The 20603-nt window shown below is 55.5% G+C and overlaps 9 protein-coding genes across 9 annotated transcripts; 7 read left to right on the top strand and 2 right to left on the bottom strand.

Annotated features, from left to right (window-relative positions):
* Nucleotides 1–1967: 1967 nt before the first annotated feature.
* Nucleotides 1968–3947, top strand: BKCO1_6100021 (atpase-like protein; the record flags this gene model as incomplete). Its single annotated transcript, XM_020277987.1, has 1 exon — nucleotides 1968–3947. The coding sequence occupies one exon, from the start codon at nucleotides 1968–1970 to the stop codon at nucleotides 3945–3947; it is 1980 nt and encodes a 659-aa protein (XP_020126647.1).
* A 568-nt stretch (nucleotides 3948–4515) lies between these two features.
* Nucleotides 4516–5890, bottom strand: BKCO1_6100020 (tyrosyl-trna synthetase; the record flags this gene model as incomplete). The annotated part of the gene is made up of 5 exons (XM_020277986.1): nucleotides 4516–5115; nucleotides 5170–5520; nucleotides 5572–5633; nucleotides 5689–5709; nucleotides 5770–5890. The coding sequence occupies 5 exons, from the start codon at nucleotides 5888–5890 to the stop codon at nucleotides 4516–4518; spliced, it is 1155 nt and encodes a 384-aa protein (XP_020126646.1).
* Nucleotides 5891–6324: 434 nt separating this feature from the next.
* BKCO1_6100019 (flavin-nucleotide-binding protein) lies at nucleotides 6325–7177 on the top strand (the record flags this gene model as incomplete). The annotated part of the gene is made up of 2 exons (XM_020277984.1): nucleotides 6325–6388; nucleotides 6453–7177. 2 exons carry the CDS (start codon nucleotides 6325–6327, stop codon nucleotides 7175–7177), a joined length of 789 nt encoding a protein of 262 aa, XP_020126632.1.
* Nucleotides 7178–7349: 172 nt separating this feature from the next.
* Nucleotides 7350–8291, bottom strand: BKCO1_6100018 (2og-fe oxygenase family; the record flags this gene model as incomplete). The annotated part of the gene is made up of 3 exons (XM_020277983.1): nucleotides 7350–7859; nucleotides 7919–7952; nucleotides 8002–8291. The coding sequence occupies 3 exons, from the start codon at nucleotides 8289–8291 to the stop codon at nucleotides 7350–7352; spliced, it is 834 nt and encodes a 277-aa protein (XP_020126633.1).
* Nucleotides 8292–9158: 867 nt separating this feature from the next.
* On the top strand, nucleotides 9159–11283 carry BKCO1_6100017 (mfs transporter; the record flags this gene model as incomplete). Its single annotated transcript, XM_020277982.1, has 10 exons — nucleotides 9159–9267; nucleotides 9322–9458; nucleotides 9507–9589; nucleotides 9641–9761; nucleotides 9812–9912; nucleotides 9962–10352; nucleotides 10405–10535; nucleotides 10618–10960; nucleotides 11046–11151; nucleotides 11204–11283. 10 exons carry the CDS (start codon nucleotides 9159–9161, stop codon nucleotides 11281–11283), a joined length of 1602 nt encoding a protein of 533 aa, XP_020126689.1.
* Nucleotides 11284–11802: 519 nt separating this feature from the next.
* BKCO1_6100016 (beta-lactamase family protein) lies at nucleotides 11803–13115 on the top strand (the record flags this gene model as incomplete). The annotated part of the gene is made up of 2 exons (XM_020277981.1): nucleotides 11803–11908; nucleotides 11965–13115. 2 exons carry the CDS (start codon nucleotides 11803–11805, stop codon nucleotides 13113–13115), a joined length of 1257 nt encoding a protein of 418 aa, XP_020126690.1.
* A 643-nt stretch (nucleotides 13116–13758) lies between these two features.
* BKCO1_6100015 (l-xylulose reductase) lies at nucleotides 13759–14830 on the top strand (the record flags this gene model as incomplete). The annotated part of the gene is made up of 5 exons (XM_020277980.1): nucleotides 13759–13958; nucleotides 14018–14094; nucleotides 14151–14234; nucleotides 14309–14377; nucleotides 14430–14830. 5 exons carry the CDS (start codon nucleotides 13759–13761, stop codon nucleotides 14828–14830), a joined length of 831 nt encoding a protein of 276 aa, XP_020126687.1.
* A 285-nt stretch (nucleotides 14831–15115) lies between these two features.
* Nucleotides 15116–17649, top strand: BKCO1_6100014 (ankyrin repeat-containing; the record flags this gene model as incomplete). The annotated part of the gene is made up of 2 exons (XM_020277979.1): nucleotides 15116–15435; nucleotides 15522–17649. The coding sequence occupies 2 exons, from the start codon at nucleotides 15116–15118 to the stop codon at nucleotides 17647–17649; spliced, it is 2448 nt and encodes an 815-aa protein (XP_020126688.1).
* Nucleotides 17650–18380: 731 nt separating this feature from the next.
* Nucleotides 18381–20579, top strand: BKCO1_6100013 (uncharacterized protein; the record flags this gene model as incomplete). Its single annotated transcript, XM_020277978.1, has 1 exon — nucleotides 18381–20579. One exon carries the CDS (start codon nucleotides 18381–18383, stop codon nucleotides 20577–20579), a length of 2199 nt encoding a protein of 732 aa, XP_020126685.1.
* Between the last annotated feature and the right edge of the window lie 24 nt (nucleotides 20580–20603).

Here is a 20603-nt window from a genome sequence, read left to right as displayed (position 1 = left end):
GGAGGTTTTAGTAAATCGCTCAATCAGAGAGATTGTGAGACAGTAAGCGTCATAAGTTGTCTCGAGTCAAGGTGATTTTGGTCCGACATGTCCCTCAAACAGCAAATTATCCGCATGTGGCTTGAAGTGCTTGCAGAACCTATGCCAGTACTTCATGTTGGTATGACTCAGTTTCGAAGGTCTGAGACCCAGTAACAATACATGACCAAGACAGCATGTGTCACTCAACTATCTGGTCAGAAACCAATCCCCTCACAATCCATTGACTAATGTCTACGAAAATCACCGTTGCCATCGCCGGCGTAAGCTGAAAACTTGCTGATGAAAGCATTTCCACCCTTTTACGAGGGACTGACGTCAATATTCGCGCTAAGGCCGTGATGTTAATGAGCTTCCCTTGTCTCGCGGAAAGAATCCCCGCATACTAGTGGGCCAGAAGGGTCCATGTGACACAAATGCACTGCGTGGTCTCGTCACAGGTGCAGATGTCATCACATGCTGGTGATTCGCCGAAACTCGGGCAAGGATGGACGGCCAGAAGCCACTGATTGATTTGTGCGAGGAAGAAGGCTGAAGGCGTCCCGTGTTACATCACGAGCGATTACACGACGAACTTGACGGCGGCATCAAACTTCCGGGCCCCATGGAATGCCCCAAGGCTTGGATTGGAACAGGAAACACCGATCAAAGACATACATGTTCCGGTCGAGTTGCTGCTTGGCATGATTTTGCTCTTCCTCGAGCTCCTAAATTCTGAGACGAAGGCTCTGGAGCACTGGAGGATGGGCCGTAAGTGGTGCAAGTGTAGGAGGTATCGGCCGGCGGGGAGTTTGTTGCTGCTGCGGCGCTTGATAAAAGTGCAGAGGGGCTGCTCAAGTATATCTTCGCTCTCCTCTCCTTCCCCACGCACAGTCGGTTCCGAAACCAGACCGCAAAAGGACATATAGTGTTGGGAGATCATAAAGTAATACTCGAGTTGGCAGATACCATCGAGCCTATATATAGCTTCAAGCCGGCATCTCAAATCAGTATTTCATTGGATGAATTTTCGCAGCCCAGACCTGCGGTCGACCAGAAACATTTTTAGAGCCAAGTGGGACAGTATACTATCGCATTACGTTACTGCCGATCATGTGTAGTGCTGTTACGTACTTTGTATTGACAAGAAAGATATTTCTTGGGGATAATTTCGAGCATTGGAGATGTTGAAAGGTCAATTCCCAAAACTGTGTGAAACTGTTTCGAAAGAAGAGATATCCTCTAAGCAGATGCCGAAGAAACAAGCTCAGATTGAGAGGGAGGACCCAGTCGATACGGACTCGATTAATCCCCATGGGATGTGTCGTCCAGTAAACCTCTGCGGAGGCTCCTGTGACACATGATGAGGCTGGTAGAAGCGGATCTAATCCTTTACCCCGCCACTTCTGAAATATTTCTTTCCGTAACGTACCGTCGTATATCCGACACGATTACATTCTAGTATTGGACTAGTCAGCGCTCCTACTACTCGTATATGCTAGGGTCAAGCAGACACCAGGGTAAAGTGACCGGGTGGTCCCATGTTTGCATCACCTCAGATGCATGTTGATCCAGCTCGGGATTTACAAGCATCGATTGGAGATAAGATTGCCTCGTTGCCTGTCCCGCTGGCGTTTTACTGGTGCAATCTTGCAGGTCATAGTTCCGTTGTTTTTCTTAGCAGTACAGTAGGCACTATCATGTACCCGGCCGTGCCGAGAGGGCAGGAGAGCATCATTTTCTTTATTGAGATGTACGATGGCTTATAAAGAGAGAGCACGGAGAGGGAGTTACAGCATCTCTCTCATCAACCTGCGAATACGACCATGACTCTTTCAATTGTTTTGTCTTTTGTTCTCCTGGGTCTTCTCGGGATGCTGAGGCTCTTTCGTTTTTGGAATCAGGGGGCCACATCAGGGGAGACGTTTCCGACGCCAAAGTCAAATATAATGGATCGATGCAGAGATCGTGAGGATGACGCCGAACTTCAGCGGTTTCGGGAGCTCTACCACAAACTTCACAACCTTGAGGATTTCCCCGCAGTCTTTCCACAGGCCAAGGAAACGCTGATCCTGCTCTTGTCCGAGAGCCTCGAGCGGACGCAGCAATCGACGGGCCTGGACATACGGTCGGTCGACAAATACACACGAGAGGCAGCGTCCGCATTTACCCAAAGGCGCAACATCGAAACCTTGGGGCGCTGGCAAGAATACGTCACGAGGAGGGAGACAGGGCCACGAGAGCTGGTGCGCACTGTTTCGGATGCCACGAGATGGCTGAGGCAGAATGCCCCATCCAAGTTGGTGGACGGGGCCTGGTTGGGCTACGTTCACAGGGTCACCACGCCGTACGCGTTGCGTCCGACAACCAAGATTGCGTGGCAAATCTTCTCCGAAGAGCTGGGCGACGGCGACAACGCTAAGAACCACGTCTACCTGTATCGCCGATTGCTCGGCAGCAGCGGGATCGACATGCCCGAGTCGCATAGCAGCGCCTTTCTCGAGCCCCACCATGGCATGACAGATGTGCGATCCTGGAAGTCGGGCGTGTCCCAGCTTCTCATCTCCTTGTTTCCCGACGACTTCTTGCCCGAGATCCTCGGCTTCAACCTCCATTTCGAAGGGCTTACGCTGGAGACAATGGTGCTGGCCAAGGAGCTCGAGGAGTTGAAGATGGACCCGTCTTATTTCCGACTCCACATCACCATCGACAACGCGGCTTCCGGACACACAGCCATGGCCGTCGCGGCGGTGGATAGCTACATGCAGCACCTTGGCGCCTCGGCCGGGGAGGCGGCAGTCCAGGCCGCATGGCGCAGAGTGCAAGCCGGATACGTGCTCTCGGAATACCTGGGCGAGGACGCGTCGCCTTCGCCATCCGAGGCCGAAGTGGCGAGCGTCTTCCTGCAGAAGGTCAACGTCTCACAGAACATGCATTGCTCCTGCAGAGCCAAGATCGAGGGCCGCACCCTGGAAGAGTGGCTGGATCCGAAAGAGTTCAGCAATCGCGAGTGGCACATGTCCTTCCTGGGCGCGCTGGGGAGATCGCGCGTGTGGGTCAGGAGAGGCAATAGCGCACAGAGCCGGTTGATGAAGGAGCTGATGTGGGGCGGCAAGATGTTTGGCTCCTTCACCGAGCAGGAGGTCGAGGTGGTCAGGCGCTGGATCGACGGACTGGGTGGCCCCCGGCCGGACTCGACGGCGTACTGGGCCTTCGTCAACCGTGAGCCTGATCAGCTCGCACTGCACTCGTGCGTCTCAGCCGCCTCAGACGCCGCCTTCCCCACACTTTGTGTCCCGTCGGACCTGCCCGCGGCGCTGCCGCCCATCAGACGACCGGCGATCCGCGCGGTGCAGGACCTGCGCGTCTCCCGGTTCTTTGGGATCTGGTTCATGCATCCCTGCCTTTTGGAGACGGCGATTGCGGTTCCGTCGAGGGCGGCCAACCTCCACATGGCGTGTCTGCTGAAGCTGATTCGCGCCCAGAACGGGCTGGGCAAAGAGGGGAGCGGGGTTGCGGGAATGGATGAGGTCAAGCGCTTGGAGGCTGCAGGCCTGGTGGAGCTGGGCTTGCGGATGGCCACAGCTGTGCGAGGCGCCGCTCCCGGCTGCTTGGCGGACGTGGTTGAAGCAGACGCAGACTACGCCGTCCTGCTGAAGCTAGCCAGCAGCCCCAAGCGTCACTTTCCCGTCTTGCTTGGCCTGTCGTGGGCTTTTGTCGGCCTCCATCAGGCAGTGGCAAACTCGGCTTTGTTGGATGCCGGGGGGCAGGCAATGTTGAGGGATATCGCGTCTCGCGAGGCCAGCAGTCTCGCTGAGTGCATCGCACTGTCAGGAGCCATGGGCAGCGCCAACGCAGACGTCTGCGAGGGTTTTCGTCTCGGTACATTCTTTATTGACAGTTGCATCGAGAACGGGGAGTTGCTGTGAGAAGCGAGCTCTTGAGTTACATCTCTCGTTACACCAAGCAGCGCGGCTACATGCATGCGGTCTTTTTTGCCCTCCTTCTAATCTCGGTAAATGTTATTTCCCTTCGACATGTTGCGTTTCACTTTCAGTTGTGCTGTTACGACACACGTCTTTTCTATCCCCAGCAGTAGATGCACATAGATGTCAAAGCTTCTTCGTTGCCGTCTCTGCGGGAGACAACCCCCCTCATTCATTTTGCCGGCGATGTGATCGTGTACCCCTCCATGACTGTTGTGCACTATGCAGCTGAGTCCTTGGCGTGGGATGTGATGTAATGCTTCCACTTCTGTACCCACGCTAACGGTAGCGCTGCCATATCACTGCATTAGTGTGGGTTCAAATTATTGCAAGATCTCCAATGCAAAGGTTGTAGAGATGTCGCTTCCTGCACGGCACGCGAGAAGTTTCTTCTGATTCGTGTATGCACGGGCAGACATGGCACTACACGGAACGAGATGCTGTTCTGATGGAATACAACTATGCACTGACATTGATCCAAAACTCTGGAAGTGGAAGGAAGCGCTGTCGCTCATAAAGCCGCACCCTTGACCTCCTGCCACTCATCCGGGTAAGCCAGACGATCGACCTCTTGCCACTCCTTGCTCTCCTGATAAATCTTGAGGATCGGTGCCAGCACGCTATTGAAAGCCTCAGCCACTGCACGCTTCAGTGGCTGAGGATCGACAGTGCCGCCGACGTAGGCCTTTTCGACTTCCTCATAAGATGTAAAGTGCATCACTTTCTCCTCCGGGCCGACGACGGAAAAGACGGCATCGTCCGGAGCACCGTCCGAGACGAACTGGCGCCCGCTGCCCTGTGTCCTCTCCACGTCGTTGAAGCCCGTCTGTCCGCGTTCCCGCTCGAGCTGCATCTCGCCAATCGGCATGAGAACGTGCTTGAGCAGCTCCATAACGCCATTTCCGGCCACCTCACGAGGCTGGCAGGCGGCATTCTGCACCTTGCGGCGTACAGTGTCTGGATCATCGAGGAACATGATCTTCGTGTCTGCAGGCTTGGAGGAAGACATCTTGAGGCCATCGAGGCCCGCCACGATGGGATTCATGGCGTGCAGCCTCTGCCTGTAGTCGAGCTGCGGTATGAACTTCCTGGCGTGCTCGAAAAGGCCGGTCTGGAGTGAGACGTTTAGCGTGCAAAACAGCCATGAGGAGCGGGGGCTGCGTACTTGATCCAAGCCCCCGAACTGGATGTCCATGCCCACGTACTCTTCCGAAAGCGACTGGTGGATGCAGCAGAGCATGGGACTGAGCATCGTCGTCTCGGAGATCTCCTCGCACGTATCGCGCGCATCCTGCTGCGTCATTAACGCCGCAAGCTTCTGCATGTCCACCATGAACTTCTTGCTGTACACGTAGCTGGACTCGTCGATGAACTCGACTTGGCCCGGCGGCACTCCAAGACTCTGGAGGACGGCGGTCACGAGCCGGCGGTAGTACTCCGCCCGATGCGCGACCAGCTCCATGGGGTGCTTGTAGTTCACCAGGAAGCCGTACACGTCGAGGATGAGGATTTTTACCTGGCGCCGTCAGCAACAGCTGCAGAGCTTCATTGTGAGAGGTGCACGCACGTCAAGTCCCGCCCTGAGGAAATCGACCAGCTTGGCAAGAGGGACGATGTAGCACACATGAGCTGCAGCTGTTGTTAGCACTGGCCGGCCCACCACATTGCCGGCGGGACGACAAACGTTTTCCGGTTGGCGTGGTGACTGCGTGCGCTTGTCAGCATCAAGACGAAGCAGGTGTGAGGCCGTGTCGGTCTGACGTACGCCATGTGATGTTTGGTTTTTCCTTTTCTGAGAGCAACTTCTCAAAGTCTGCCGGCGTCTCGCCTTCTGACAACGTCTGCCGGCGCATCACCAGCCGCAGCTTTTCCTCGGTTGGCAGCATGGTGCAAGAGTACGGCACGGGGCTCGTCAATTGACATTCAGTGGCAACTAGCTGTGTCAAGCAGTCATCTTAAGTATATATCTGGCTTTCCACATCGGACCTCCCGATGGCGCTGGGGGTCCCTCGGTCCATCTGGGAGAATGCTACACAGAGCAATCTTCTTGGCGAGGTTGCTGCCGTGCAGTGCATGCAGGTGCAGATCTCATGTACGTAATGGATACGGGGAGATGCAAGTGCATGCACGGCGGGACAAAACCGGGAGTCCGGCCCGCGCCGAGGGTGCATATGCACTGCGAGAATCCATCACTGCGGGCGGCTCAGCCGGCGCAAAGCGTGGGGTTGCACAGAGTATGACGGGCTTGCATTTAAACGCGCAGTGGTGCCCGCCGAGACGCGCCTCCACTTTTTCCCTCCCCGAGCGACGTGCAGCCACGATGCAGCACGAGGCCTCCTACCGACAAACGCCAGCCACCACCTTCAACCGCCGGAAGCACCGAGGTGAGCGAGCAGCCAACCCGCCCTCGCACCGCAGCGCGCGTCTACCCCTAACCCCGCACACCAGGCACGTACGACGCCGAGACGATCCACAACATTGTCAACACATCGAGCGTCTGCCATGTCGGCTTCCAGCCGTCGCCCGACGATCCGTATCCCGTCGTGCTGCCCATGATCGCCCAGATTGCCGTCTATCCCCCCGACGCCGGCGACGACGTGGCCCCCGCCTGCTACCTGCACGGCTACGTCTCGAGCCGGCTGATGAGGCTGGGCGGCGACGGGCTGCCCGTGTGCATCGAGGCCACCAAGGTCGACGGCTTCACCATGGCCCTGACCCCCTTCAACCACAGCTACAACTACCGCTCCGCCATGATCCAGGGCGACGCCGCCGTCGTCGAGGACCCCGACGAGAAGATCTGGGCCATGCAGCTCATCACCAACGCCGTCGTCCCCGACCGGTGGGCCCACACGAGGGTGCCACCCGACGCCGGCGAGATGCAGTCGACTCGCATCATGAAGGTTCGTATCGAGCGGGCTAGCGCAAAGGTCAAGGGCCACGTCCCGAGCGACGAGAAGAAGGACCTGAGGCGCGACGACGTCGTCGACGACGTCTGGACCGGCATCATCCCCGTGTGGGAGACGTTTGGCGAGCCCGTCCCCAGCCCGTACAACAGAGTCAAGGAGACCCCGGCCCACATCGCCGACTTTGTCAAGAACGAGAATCTCAATGCGATGGAGTTTGCCACCGAGGCTGCCTCTGCCGCCGAGCCCTCGAAGAGCGGGGCCTCCTAACTCATGATCACGCACGCATTCACCCTTTCGGTTCTCCACTTCTCATTTGAGCGTCTGCGCCGTACGTATCGTGTATTCTGATGAATAGCCATCTCTCACCGCTTCATCCCACGTCTTACACGGTGCATGTGTGAGCAATTGGAGAGCCGTCTCAAGCGGCCTGGGCGTCCTTCTAGGCCTGCTCTGGGCGTAGGAAGTACGAGATGTAGTACCGTTTCTTGAACCCATCAGCCGGCTGCGTCACTCGGTGCAGCAGCGAGTGCAGAGCCCCGCCCGACATGCGCTCCAGAGAATCAGCCACGTTGATGATGGCGCAGCCTTCCTTGGCCGGGATGAAGGCCCAGGCGTCGTCGGATCCCCCTCCCTTCATCTCCGCCTCCACCCCCAGCTCCTCGTAGAATAAGAACGTCAGCGTGCCGCTGTCCGTATGCGTGTTGTCGACGACATCGGCTGCACGGTGCCGCCATGGCTCGTAGATGAGCTTCAGGCCCGAGTCGCTGGCCTGGCCCGATCGATGATGCTCCTGGAAGCCTTGGCCGTTGCCGAGAGACTCTGAGAGGCACGACAGCATCGTCAGGCATGCTTCGTGGCAGCCTTCCGAGAAGGTGTCGAGCATGGCTTCTTTTTCACGGAACGCGGCGGGCAGGACCACCTGGCCGCTGAGCCGTTCGTCGCGAGATATCTGCAGAAGGGTTAGGGTCAGCATCCATGACTCTCTGCACAAACGTGGCGCCGAATCACCTCGTAGGACTCATCACCATCGCACTGCTTGTACCTGCCGTGGTGTCAGACTTGTCTTGCCCCCACGTTCGAGCCGTTCTTACCCTCGATCCTGCGAAGGCTTTTGGTCCTCCCGCGCGTCTTGGACCTTCCACGCGGGGAGCTGGTCAAAGTATCGCTCGGCAAGCTGGTACACCGAGTCTTTCTCCTGGAGAATTGACGAGCCGCGCCCCTGGTCTTGTAGATCGAGGTAGAAGGCACCCGGGGCGCGGGCGTTGGATAGAAGCTTCTCCATCTCTGCAGCGTCGCGACTCCGGAGGCGACCATAATCCACGACCTCAAGCTCGTGGATGGTGGCGGCTCCGTTCTGCTTGGCCTTGAGAATGGAAGACATGACGGGTTTCTGGACGGATGACAGCTGGCGGTGGTTGATGGCAGCGAGTGAACGCACAAAAGGGCAATGGATCTCAAAGGGGTGTCCAGTAGACGCCCGGCTTTAATGACCGTACCGCGTGGGGCCCAGCCGCCCGTGTCCCGATCAGCCGTCAAGCGCTTCGACGCACCTCACCCGGCAGCTACCCCGCCTCCATCGACAGATCACAATGCATGATCCTGTGCATGCGGCTGCAGCCGCCACATTTCTTGGAAAACGCTTACCGGGGAGGCCCTTGCGCGGCCTCCGTAACTGCGGGGCAGCTCAGGCGTTCAATATCAGCCACCCTCGCTTTCCATTCTCTAGGCCATGCCGTCATCTGGGATAGCTCGACTCCAAACAGCATGGCTTCGGACCTCGTCGATTGAGAATTGCATGAAAGCATTGGCCTCTGGACACGGGTGGGAATTCGCATGTCATTCTGTGGGTCCAGGCTCTCACAGAGTCTTTTCTTGTTGCCCGTGTGCCATGTCAGATGCAGGCGCTGAGCAAATCTGGCAAATGCGGCCATGGCGCCATCGTGTGACACCCCATCCGCTACTGCTTGTTCGGGCTTAGCATGCTGCTGTATACGTGACACTGGTAGCATCACGGTCGAGCCGTGTCTTCCTGATGCGACGGTGTTTGAGCGTAGTGGCTGCAAAACAGACCGCTAGTATTTTGTAAACAATCAATGAGACGTTTCTATGTCGTAATGTCGTGGTATTAATTGCGAGCCATTTGCAACGGATTCAAAACCTACACGCAAATCCAAGGAAGCAGACTCGCCCGAAGAAACAACAACTACGACTGCAACTCATTGGCCATCTGCCTTGCAGCGATCCGAATATGTCTAATAGGGAAACGGAAAGCTTGTTACATTCGGGGAGCAATGAGACAAGGCAGTCGATATTCTCAAACAGCAGAGGCATTCTATGTGTCATTGCAACACTTCTGGGTAAGGTGTCACTCGCAATCCAGCGAGACAAGCTGCGCTGACAGAACATCACAGGAGCCCTCATCGCTTCTGCCGACGAGTCGCTCATGATCACCATGTATACCATCGTTGGCTCTGACTTGCGTCAGCTACAGGAGGCACCATGGCTGCTAATCAGCTACAATCTGGGCTACTCGATTGCCCTTCCAATCGTAAGCTCAATCAGCTCTCTGTGTCACTGGACTAACACACGACACTAGTGCGGAAAGTTGGCTCAAATTTATGGCCGTAAGCGTCCGCTACTATTCTGCTACGCCCTCTTCATTATTGGCAACTTATGGGTGTACGTCTCATCACATCACCAACTGATCAGTCTGCTGACGACACAGTGAAGTGGGCTTGCCGGATCGCTCTGGTATGCCATCGCTGGTAGACTTGTTACCGGCCTTGGGGGCGCTGGACTCATCGGACTGGTCTCCGTCATCATTACCGGCAAGTTTGACAGCCACCCCGGCGTCACTTTGGAGCTGACTTTTGCTGGCCAGATGTTGCTCATCGACGCCAGATAGCCCTTTTCCGGAGCTTCGTGACCGTCATTACGACGGTCGGCCGAAGTGGTGGACCTGCACTGGGAGCCTGGTTGTCCGACCTCATCGGTTGGCGATGGTAGGCAGCCCAATCGTCTCCATCTCTTGAAGCTGACCGGTTTGCGCAGGTCTTTCCTCTCGCAGTGTCCAGTCAGCATTGTCTGCGCTCTTCTCATTGCATTCAGCTTACCGTCCGACTTGGCCCAATCCGAGAGGCCTGGCCAAGAGCGTAAATCGGGTTTCGAAGCCATTCGCCAGATAGATTTTGCAGGAGTCCTCACCTTCATCGTTGCTGTGTCGGCCTTCGTTATCTTCATAGACCTGGGCGGTGATCGGTTGGCCTGGACGCATCCAGCTATGATCGGCTTAGCTGCGATATTCGTCTCCTTTTCCATCACCTTCGTACTCGTCGAAAAGTTCTGGGCAACGAACCCCCTCACTCCCCTGTCGCTGCTGATGCCAACGAGCGGTGGTGGCTTCTGCACCATCCAAATTTTTGTATTCCTGGGAAGGCTTGCGGTAAAAAGATGACCGTTCACACGCTCCCCAACTCCGACTGACGCCGAGACAGACTATAACAAACCTGACTCCATTCTACATCTACACACTAGGCGCCAGCAACACAATGGCAGCATTGTACATGGTGCCTTCCAGTGTCGGAGCTGCCAGTGGAGGTTTGGCCTCTGGTATCGTTTTCACAAGGTAGCGTTACCCTCAGCAAGGCCCCATTGGAGACTCCAGCACTCTAATTCTTTGGACTTTTGCTCCAACTGCCCCCCTGCAGGTTCTATCGCTACAGACTCCCCAGCTTAATCTGCACTCTCGTGGCCATTGCCAGCTACTCCGTCATTGCCATCCGCTGGAGTGACGGTCTGCAGAGTCCCCTGGAGCTTTCATACATCTTCATCGTCGGCGTTTGCTTCGGCTGGACCCTATCGGCCCAGTTTGTCGGCATGTCCATGTTCACACCAAAACGCTACGCAGCCGAGGGCATCACGGCGTACTATCTTTCCCAGCAACTCGGCAGTATCCTCGGCACCAACTTGTCAACGAAGCTGCTGAGGAACTTGTTTCGACGCGGTCTCCGCGCGGCGTTGCCGCAGGAGGAAAACTTAGATAGGGATGCGGTAAGTCCACGTACTCTATGAACTGGAGGGGGAAGGTTCGCGATGGGCAAAGAATGCTGACAGACGATATCGCGCCGATGCATAGATGATTGAGGACATCATTAAGGATTCAAGGTTCTACCAGTGGCTTCCAGAGAGCACGAGAGCTGTGGTGCGACGAGAATACCTCTCCGCCTTCAAGTCCATTCCGCGTGAGTTGTTCTGACTTTATGGGTCTGGAATGTGTTGCTAATCTAAAGGCAGTCCTCTCTATCGGTGCGAATATTGTAGCCACCGGATTGATGTTTCTTGTGCCCGAGACTGGGGACACCGATGATACATGAGATTGGGTCAAAACTACCAGGGCTAACAAAAGATTGAATCATTGGAGCTGGGACTAAAAGTTACAGTTTGAGAAGAGTTTCGGAGCCACGAGGGCCTTTTCTTGGGGACGGAAAAAGTTGGCATACTTAGCTGAAGCTTTGGCGCCTGTTTTACCAAGTCATCAACGAGCTGTTTGGGCATGACTATCGCGAGCTGAAAGTGTTGGACCGTGGACGACAAGTGACTTCACCACGCATCACCGCCCCACCCATATTCTACCCGGCGAGCCCCCAACCGGCCCCAGGTTTCACCGACGAGTGGATGCTTATCCCACTTTTATCCGTTGGCTGCTTGCAAATCAAATCTCACGTCATGCGGTGACTCAGTGACCGCAGTTACTTCATTGAGATATAAGTCCGGACGGACGGTGGTGGTTATAAATCGAATGTTTTCAGGTGTACATAATCCATTGCTTGACAGTATCGTGAACTTTGGCCTGACATTTCTGACGAAACGCTTCGCATCACTTACCGGACAAGATGGGAGATTTTGAACGTGTTCTTGAAGATGCCACTAGCCTGGGCAATGGCGGAAAAGATACACGTGCCTTGCATGGGGCTGCAATGCAGGCCATTGATGGCAAAGGTCAGCACAACATTCCACTTCATGTCGTCGGTGCTGGAGACTCACGCTTCGCTCAGGGAACACCATCTTCGCCAAAGCATCCGGCGTGGCCTCGTTCGAGGGTGCTTCAGACCCAGTCACTCTCGACAGCGTCTTCCTCATCGCGTCCTGCACAAAGCTACTCACCTCGATTGCGGCCTTGCAGTGCGTCGAGCGTGGCCTCATCACCCTCGACGAGCCGCTGGACCAGCATCTGCCGGAGCTCTGCTCTCAGCCCATCATATCCGAAGGACCAGAGGAGGGCCAGTTCTCCTACCGCGAGAGAAAGGTAGCCATAACCCTACGCCAGCTGCTCACCCACACAGCGGGCGTGGGGAGCGACAGAGCATTCCCGATCCACGCCCGGTGGCGCAAGAGCCGCGGTGAGGAACCGCTCTACTACACAGCCGACGTCGTCAAGAGCTTCTCACTACCACTTCTGTTCGAACCGGGCGAAGGCTGGGCATACGGCGGAGGCACCGACTGGACCGGCAAGCTGGTCGAGCGATTGACCCTCAAGCAGCAGCAGCAGAAGGAAGCTTCGCCAACCCACGGCGTCCTCGAAGACTACTTCGTCGCCAACATCTTCGCCCCCTTGGAGATGAAATCCTCCACCTTCCTCCTCGCGCGCCGCCCGGACCTGCGCGCCCGCCTCGTACAAACCGCCCAACGCAGCCCCGACTTCCCCCGCGAGAACTTCGTCCCCGCCGAGCCCTGGCACGCCGACCCCCCCGTCGACTGCATGGGCGGCCGCGGCGTGTACTCCACCGTCAGAGACTACACGGCGGTCCTGCACGATCTCCTCCAGCCTCGGCCGAAGGTGCTCAGGAAAGATACCGTCGACATGCTGTTCGCTCCCCAGCTCCGGCCGGGGAGTGCGGCGTTCCGAGCCGTCGAAGAGAAGGCGCCGTCCTTTGGACTCATGGTCGGCGGGCTTGTCGATGAGAGGGTGGAGATCAACATGGGGCTTGCGGGGATGCTACTGTGCAGTGACCATGCCGAGCTGGGGAGGGTCAGGAACACGATTTCTTGGGCGGGCTCGGGAAATTTGCTGTGGTTTTTGAACAGAGAGGCGAAGGGCGGCGACGGGGTCGCGGCTCTGTTTGCTACGCAGGTCATGCCGGATGCGGACGAGAGGGTTCAGCAGATCCTGCGTGGCTTCTTGAAGGAGGTGTGGGGCAGGGTGTGAGAGGCTACCAAGTGGACGTCATTTCTCCGATGAGTTTGCGTCCATGGAATATTTAGAGGTGTGATATACGTCTTATCCGTTCACAGGGGACTCACCCATTTTCCTCGTAGAACTCATGGCAGTAAAATTGATTTTTGCCTTACGCGATCAGGCCAAATGCAGTTGGGTCAATGGTGACGATGCCCGGCCTCGGTTCCGGCCCGATGAGGCGCGTAAAGGACGGCGGCCCCTGATCAGCATCGGATGCAGCAGGTGGTGCAGGCTGCACTTATGAAAACAGGGTAGCCGCAGCTCATTCCTGGACAGAGCAAAGACATCAAGGTATATACCTATGTAAGCTGGGCGTCGGACTGCAACAGCCCGAGTGGCGGCTCGCTTTTCTTATCGCCGGACATCTGTGGGCCGATCAACCAATGAGCGTCCTGCCTCGGACGGCTTGAGTGGAGACCGGGCTTTTGTGGACCGACTGATGTTGTCATCGTCTTCTGTCTGTCCCACTCCGCATTTGTTTGCGCCACTCATATAATAATCCAATTTGCACTCGACGCGAGAGCTAGCCTTCGTTTTGCTAGACTACACTCCGTATCTTTTGTTGTCCATCTCTCCCCCTTCGCCCCAACGCTTGATACAGGCAAACTCCAAAATGTCCATGTCCTTGGAAGAGGCCGGAAGGGTACGAGAGGGGTTCCCTCGCCCTTTCCCAGATACGCCCAGCAATGTCTTGGAGCAGCTTCAGCTGCGTGGCAAGGTCATTGTCGTCAACGGGGCTGCGGATGGCATCGGTCTTGCTGTAGCAACGGCCATGGCCGAGGCTCACGGAAACGTTGCGCTGTGGTACAATTCGTACGTGTTTGGCCGTAATGGTGGTTTTTGGTCTTCACTAATCCTTTGGCGTATTCAAGCAACAACGCAGCAATTGCAAATGCGGAGGCGCTGGCTCAAACCCACGGTGTGAAGACACGAGCTTACAAGGTGGAGGGTATGCCGTTCGAGCAATTGCTCTCAAGCCTCACCTTTCTGACGCCTTGTGTCCAGTTTCCGACCCGGAGAAAGTGCAACAGGCCATCGCCCAAGTTGTCAAGGACTTTGGACAAATAGATGTCTTTGTCGCCAACGCCGGTCAGTCACGATCTCAGCAATACAGTAGCTCTCCCTTCACCAGAACCCGACATGCCGACTCGAAATGATTTTAGGAATGGCCATCTCGAAACCCATTCTAGAGCAGACTCTCGATGAGTACGACAAACAGATGTCCGTCAACGGTATGTACATTGCAGTCCTCTTCCGTCAATATCCACTGACATGTTCTTCCAGTCAACGGCGTGGTGTATTGCGCCAAATATGTTGGCGAGGTCTTCAAGCGCCAGGGAAAAGGGAACCTCATCATCACCTCCAGCATGAGCGCCCGCATCGTCAATGTGCCAGTAGACCAACCCGTGTACAACGGCACAAAGGCATTCGTCACCCAGTTTGGAAAGTCCTTGGCCCATGAATGGAAGGACTTCGCCAGGGTCAATATCGTTTCCCCGGGATTCTTCGACACGAAAATGGGTGCAGCTCCGAGTGTCGTCAATGAGGCGTACCGCATGACGCCGCTTGGAAGACAGGGACACACCAAGGAGATCAAGGGATTGTATCTGTACTTGGCCAGTGATGCTTCCTCGTATATGACGGGGAGTGATGTCTTGATCGACGGCGGCTATGTTCTTCCATGATCAACTGGAATCCCTGGATTGGACGAACAGTATTGGCGTCCACCAGAGCCACAATAGAATCAGAGTGGAGAGCTAAAGGCTACGATGGAGGTTTCTGCTTTTCTTGCACGAGGAATAATCAAATATAAGCGGGCGAGTGTTCCCACCATACTCTCCGGCTCTGCGGCCACGACATGACAGGTCTCGCTTAAATGAATGAGTCAGCCTTCGATTACTTGAATCGAGCTGCGGGGCTTTCCTTTCATCAGCCCTACCCTCAACTCTTCGCCGGGAGAAGCAACAGAGATGGACAACCGATTGCTGGAGCGTTCAAAGCCTTGCACGGCTGCACCTGAGATCAATGCAGATCTCTTGAACAATACTGAAGTCCTCACGACGGAGGAAAAGGGTGCTCTGGAAACTTACAATGCAGGGATCGTCGCACGGGCCCGGCTGCAGAAACCAAGCCCACCGGCTCAGCCTGGCGATGTCCCAGAATTTCGTGCGGACGATTCGTTATTGTTCGAAGCTGAGCCCACACATTCAGAAGATCGACCGCAGCTGTGCTCAAACATTCACATGTACGCCTTTGGCCTCGAGCCTTATCAAAAGAGAACACCAAGATTGTATGTGATGAGACTGTATGATCTGGATTCTTCAAATCTACAGAAGCCGACATGCTATCCACAGAAAAGACTGACACGACCGACAGTCAGGAGAACGTGATCACCGAGCATCCCGGAAATGCCGCATGGATCGCTGCCGAATCCTTCCATCTCCGTGACGGAACCACAGACCTTCCGGAGCTTGTGCAACACAAGTGCAAGCTGGCCCGTCTCAGACCTTGCAAGTGGAGGTTTTGCACGGAAGAGTGGAAACGCCTCGACCGCGTCATTCCCAAGTGCGACCGGTGGCCCAGCTTCCGTGACTGGGTTCTCGTTGCAGCATCTTGCCCGTTTGGTGCGGAGAAAGCTGGTTTCCAATGGCTCGCCAACTTTTCAGCTTCGTCCTTCCAGCATCTTGTTGAGGAAAAGTGTCGGAGAAGTTTTACGGGCGACTCGGACATTCTATTTCAGACATGCGAAGTCATCTACTTCTGGGGCGTTCACATTGAAGGCAGAAGATATTTCCGTTCCAAGGAAGATCCGTACGTCAACTCCGGCTACGGCGGCTGGGTGGACTCTCGGATCCCAAAGAGAGTTACCGTGCCGGCCGTAAAGGCAGCGGTGCAAAAGGCGAGACAGCTGAGCGTGTGTCAAAAGCGCCTGTGGAGCCTCGCACCCAGCGCTGAAAGAGGAGAAGAAGAGTTCCCAGCCCTCATTGAGGTGGTTGAGAGGAGCCCAGTCCCGGCGCAATTCTCCCAGGAAGGCCACAGTCAGTGCACGAGCGACTATTGCCAGCTTGCCGACGAGAACACTACACTCAAGAAGCAGCTACACAAGTGTACAGAAAGCGAACGTTGCCAGCTAGTGCCGTTCCCTCTTCATGAGCTCAACAATGCAGCCATGAATGACATGTCAACGGCATGGAGGATCGAGGCATCTCGCACCGGAAAGTCAGCAAAGGCAGCTTCAACCGCAGCGGAACAGGAAGTGAAACAGATCTCGCTTTCGCCATCCCCCGAGAAATACATCGCCATCTCCCACGTGTGGTCCGATGGCACTGGAGTTGGCGTGCAACAGGTCGGTAAAGTCAACAGGTGTTTGCTTTCCTACTTCATTCACCTTGCCGAAGAATTGGACTGCAATGGCATCTGGTGGGACACTATCTGCATTCCATCCGATCGTGAGGCCCGGAGAAGAGCTATTGGCAGAATGAATTCATATTACGCCAACGCACAACACACAGTCATCCACGACGAGTATCTGCTTCAGATGGACTGGTCCGATGATGGCAGCCCCGCCTTGGCAATCGTTCTTTCGCCCTGGTTTACCCGCGGCTGGACTGCGCTCGAGCTCTCCATATCAACATCGGTCAAGGTCCTCTTCCGCGACCCACACGATCATAACAAGCAGGTGATCAAAGACCTCGATCATGACGTGCTCGCCCACACAACCGGCTTCTCCAGCCGCGGGCACTACGTCGCGTCGGCACTCCTCTGGCGGCTACGCGGACAGAAACCAACGCTAGCTGATCTACTCAAAATTCTCAACACGCGCGCTACATCCTGGCCACGAGACCGCCTCGCTATAGCCGGACTACTCGCCCGCGCTGAGGATATGGACTACAGTGATTCACAGAAGGAGACGACGCTTAAGGTTGTCAAGAGCTATGTCGAAATTCCCCGGTCTTTTCTACTTCACGGCCATGTGACGCTGGCCGAAGCCGGTGGATTTTCGTGGTGCCCGTCAAACTTTCTTCACAGCGAGTTGGCCTTGATAGCGGACCGTGACGAGGAGCTCCTGAGCTTGACCCCAAGTGGCCAGGTCTGCGGATCCTGGTGGTATCGCACGCTCACCGTGGAGGACACGGAGTGGCTGCGGCTACACAGCCATCACCCGTCGGTCGAGCTGCGGATCCGCGATGCATTTCAGTGGTGGGACCACTGCCTATTGCTGCACCGGTACCTGAAGAACACCTTCACTGTCCCTGCCATTTTGGTTCTTGTAGCAGATGTTGGGACAATCGAGAAATATGGAGCAGTCATGGATGTATGGATCGAAAGCAGTTATGTCGGATGTGTCTTCGATCATACGCAGGGAAGGGTCCAGCATGAGGTCGATGCCAGGATTGGCACAGACTCCACACAGGTGATGCCCGCGGCTACGGCACTTGAGCAGTATTACGGGGCAGAGGCTCGGATGCCGCGTGAAATATTTCTGGGTCGACAATCAGACTAGAGGCGCTTGACGAGGTGCGAAGATGGGATAATGTTGAGATTTGCCTTTCATGTTGGTTGACCAGTGGTCCGTAGTCTCACGAGTCATGAGCTTCGAAAAGTCTCACAGTATGGCTTCCTCGATGGAGCCGATCGAAGTCAGATTCGGAGCTTTGTGCAGATCTTAGGCTTGCAGCTGTGCCGCAATGTTGGTTCGTCAGAACCCTGCTTTTCCCTCTCTTGAACAAGACGCAAGCACACGTCGTAGCAACTTTAGTCGGCTGTTGGTCCGTACTCCCATATGTTAGTGAACTGCCGCAATGAGCTTGGTCATTTGCAGGGCATCGATGCAGATGGCTGAAGATGGTTCCGTGGAGGTCTCAGGATGCATTCCTGCTGATGACCAGGCATATTGGCGATCAATCAGATACTCTCCTCGTTGATTGTGATAGCCGGGCGCTTACCTTACCGCCAGCCTCGAAAATCAATAGGCTCGGAATGGCCGTCACGGTCCGAATCGTAGCCGCTTGAGAGTTGAGTGGGCCGAGCGAGGGGCTGTGTTCTGCTGTGCCGCAGCCACCGGCAAACATTTTCCCAGCCGGCGCTTAGGGCTTCGAAGATATAATGCAAAGCTCTGACAGAAGCTCTCCTCGTTGAGAAGCTGTCTGCAATATCTTGAATATCTTGAGTCTTTGTCCCAATTCAACACATCACATTATTTTCTTGCCCAAGCACGCCCCGTTTCATTACAGAATGGCTACTCGCGGAGGCCGATCGGCAAAGCCAAATCAGTTCTGTCAGCGCTGCAATGAGCTTCTTCAAAAAGCTCAGACGATTTTCGACGACTCGTCCCGGTTCGAGTGCAAGCATTGGCCAGACATCAATGCTCTTTCCGAGTCGGCGCGCAAAGGCTGCCACCTTTGCTCCATGTTCGTCGACAACATATCGGACCGAACGCGAGAAGATTGGAAAAACGACCCTCAGCCGTTGCGCGCAGTTGTGAGGCAGGGTCAGGAAGAGCGGAGTCCCGAGTGCATGCAACTCGATTTAACGTTGGGCAAGTCCGCTTGGGACACATACCCCATTTCGTTGCACCGCCACCAGAGGACTGCGACATCAAGCAAGCTGAGATGCGCAAGCATCATCGAGAAGAAAGATGTCTACCAGGAGGAGAACGAGCTTGCAATGGCACTGATGACTGGAGCCCGCCCGGCATACGCAACAATCAAGAAATGGTTGCAGACGTGCCAATCAGGCCATGACGATTGCAAAATGGCCCAGAGTAACAAGAGCGGAAGACCAACTCGCCTCTTAGATCTCGACGCGTTCAGGAAGTCAGCGGACATCAAATTGGTCAATGGAACCGATACTGGTACCAGCCAGTACGTCACGCTGAGCTACTGCTGGGGTGGAGTCAACCCCGTCACGCTGCGAACAACGAACATCAACGATTTCCGTGTTCGCATTCCATGGAGCACGCTTCCTCAAACGATGAAGGATGCCGTGACTGTATGCCGGAATCTCGCCGTGCGGTACCTCTGGATCGACGCGCTTTGCATCATTCAGGGCGCTGATGGTGATTTCAGCACCGAAGCACCGCGGATGGAGGCTGTCTACGCTGATTCGGCATTTACCGTGGCAGCCGCGTTCTCCAACAACAGTGAAGGAGGCTGTTTCCGCAGTGTTTCGCCATTACAGCGGAGCGACTGCCTCGTTTCACAGGACAGCAAGTACACTGTATTGCTCAAGTACACTGTATTGCTCAAGGCGCGGGTGTCCTGCACGGCTTTTGACAACATCCCGGGCTATTGCCCGCTGGATTCCCGTGGCTGGGTCTATCAGGAGCGCATGCTGTCTCCTCGCACCTTGTTTTTTGGCAAGGATGAGATCCACTGGGAGTGCAGAAAAGGCGTCATTTGCGCTTATGAACCCGATTTTCAGAAGCCACACTTCCCGCCTTGGCTCAACTACACCCCGGTCAAGCATAACTATATCAGGATTCGCTCACTGGAGACGAAACCGCACTCGGCGGATGCGATAAAGCAGTTTCAACGCTTGTGGGTCAGCGTGATCGAAGCCTACTCCCGGACCAATCTCAGCTTTGCTCAAGACAAGCTCGCAGCAATCGCCGGACTCGCGTCCATAGCTCAGCAGAAACTGGCCATTGAAGCGTCATTCGGGCTCTGGCTCCCATTTATTCTGGATGACCTGCTTTGGGAGGTCGAACCACAGCAACCAGAGCAGAAGGACTGGAAAGAAGAGCCGACTGAGAACCGCAACTGGGTCGCTGTCTCTTTGACTGGAATCCCCAGCTGGTCATGGGCAAGCACAAACGCCAACATCTCGTTCATCCATGAGCCAGGGCCCAAAACTGGAAGACCGATTGGTGATGTTGAGAAGCTATATGTGGCGACGGTTACGGCGTCTCCCCCGCCAACAATGTTCATTGGGCTTGACACGCTTGTGTCGCAGCATTCCACGCCGCCGGCAGTACGAATTCGAGGTCATCTTTCAAAGTGCCGCGCGACCCCATACCAGGCCAGATTTGGTCTCTGCGGCTTCGACCTCCAGCCCGACAGACCAATCTCCGAAGCCGAGCGTCCCAAACATTACGCGCCATACAAGCGTGAAAATTTACAGACGCACAGCTTCGCAAAGCACTTCAACAACGTCGTCCAACGAGGAAGGTTCAACTGTGTTTTCCAGCCAGATCTTCCCGTTACCAAGCCGACAGACGACCTCATGTGCGTCTTGATTCAACGCATCCGCTACAAGCCATACGATCAACCTGTTACTGTTCGGGATGTTGGCCTCGTTGTGCAGCCCACTGGTGCGAAGAGAACTCAATATCGCAGAGTGGGCATCTATACCGAGGAGCGATCTTACCGGGATCCGCTTTCCAGTTTCATGTTTCTGGGTTCCAAAGATGAGAAAGAAGTAGAGATTGTCTAGAGTAATGCTACACCTGCGGCCCGT

This window comes from Diplodia corticola (assembly GCF_001883845.1).
Source record: "Diplodia corticola strain CBS 112549 chromosome Unknown scaffold61, whole genome shotgun sequence".
NCBI lineage: Eukaryota > Fungi > Ascomycota > Dothideomycetes > Botryosphaeriales > Botryosphaeriaceae > Diplodia > Diplodia corticola.
The sequence above is the reverse complement of the archived record's forward strand: the minus strand, read 5'-3'. Positions and strand labels throughout refer to the sequence as shown.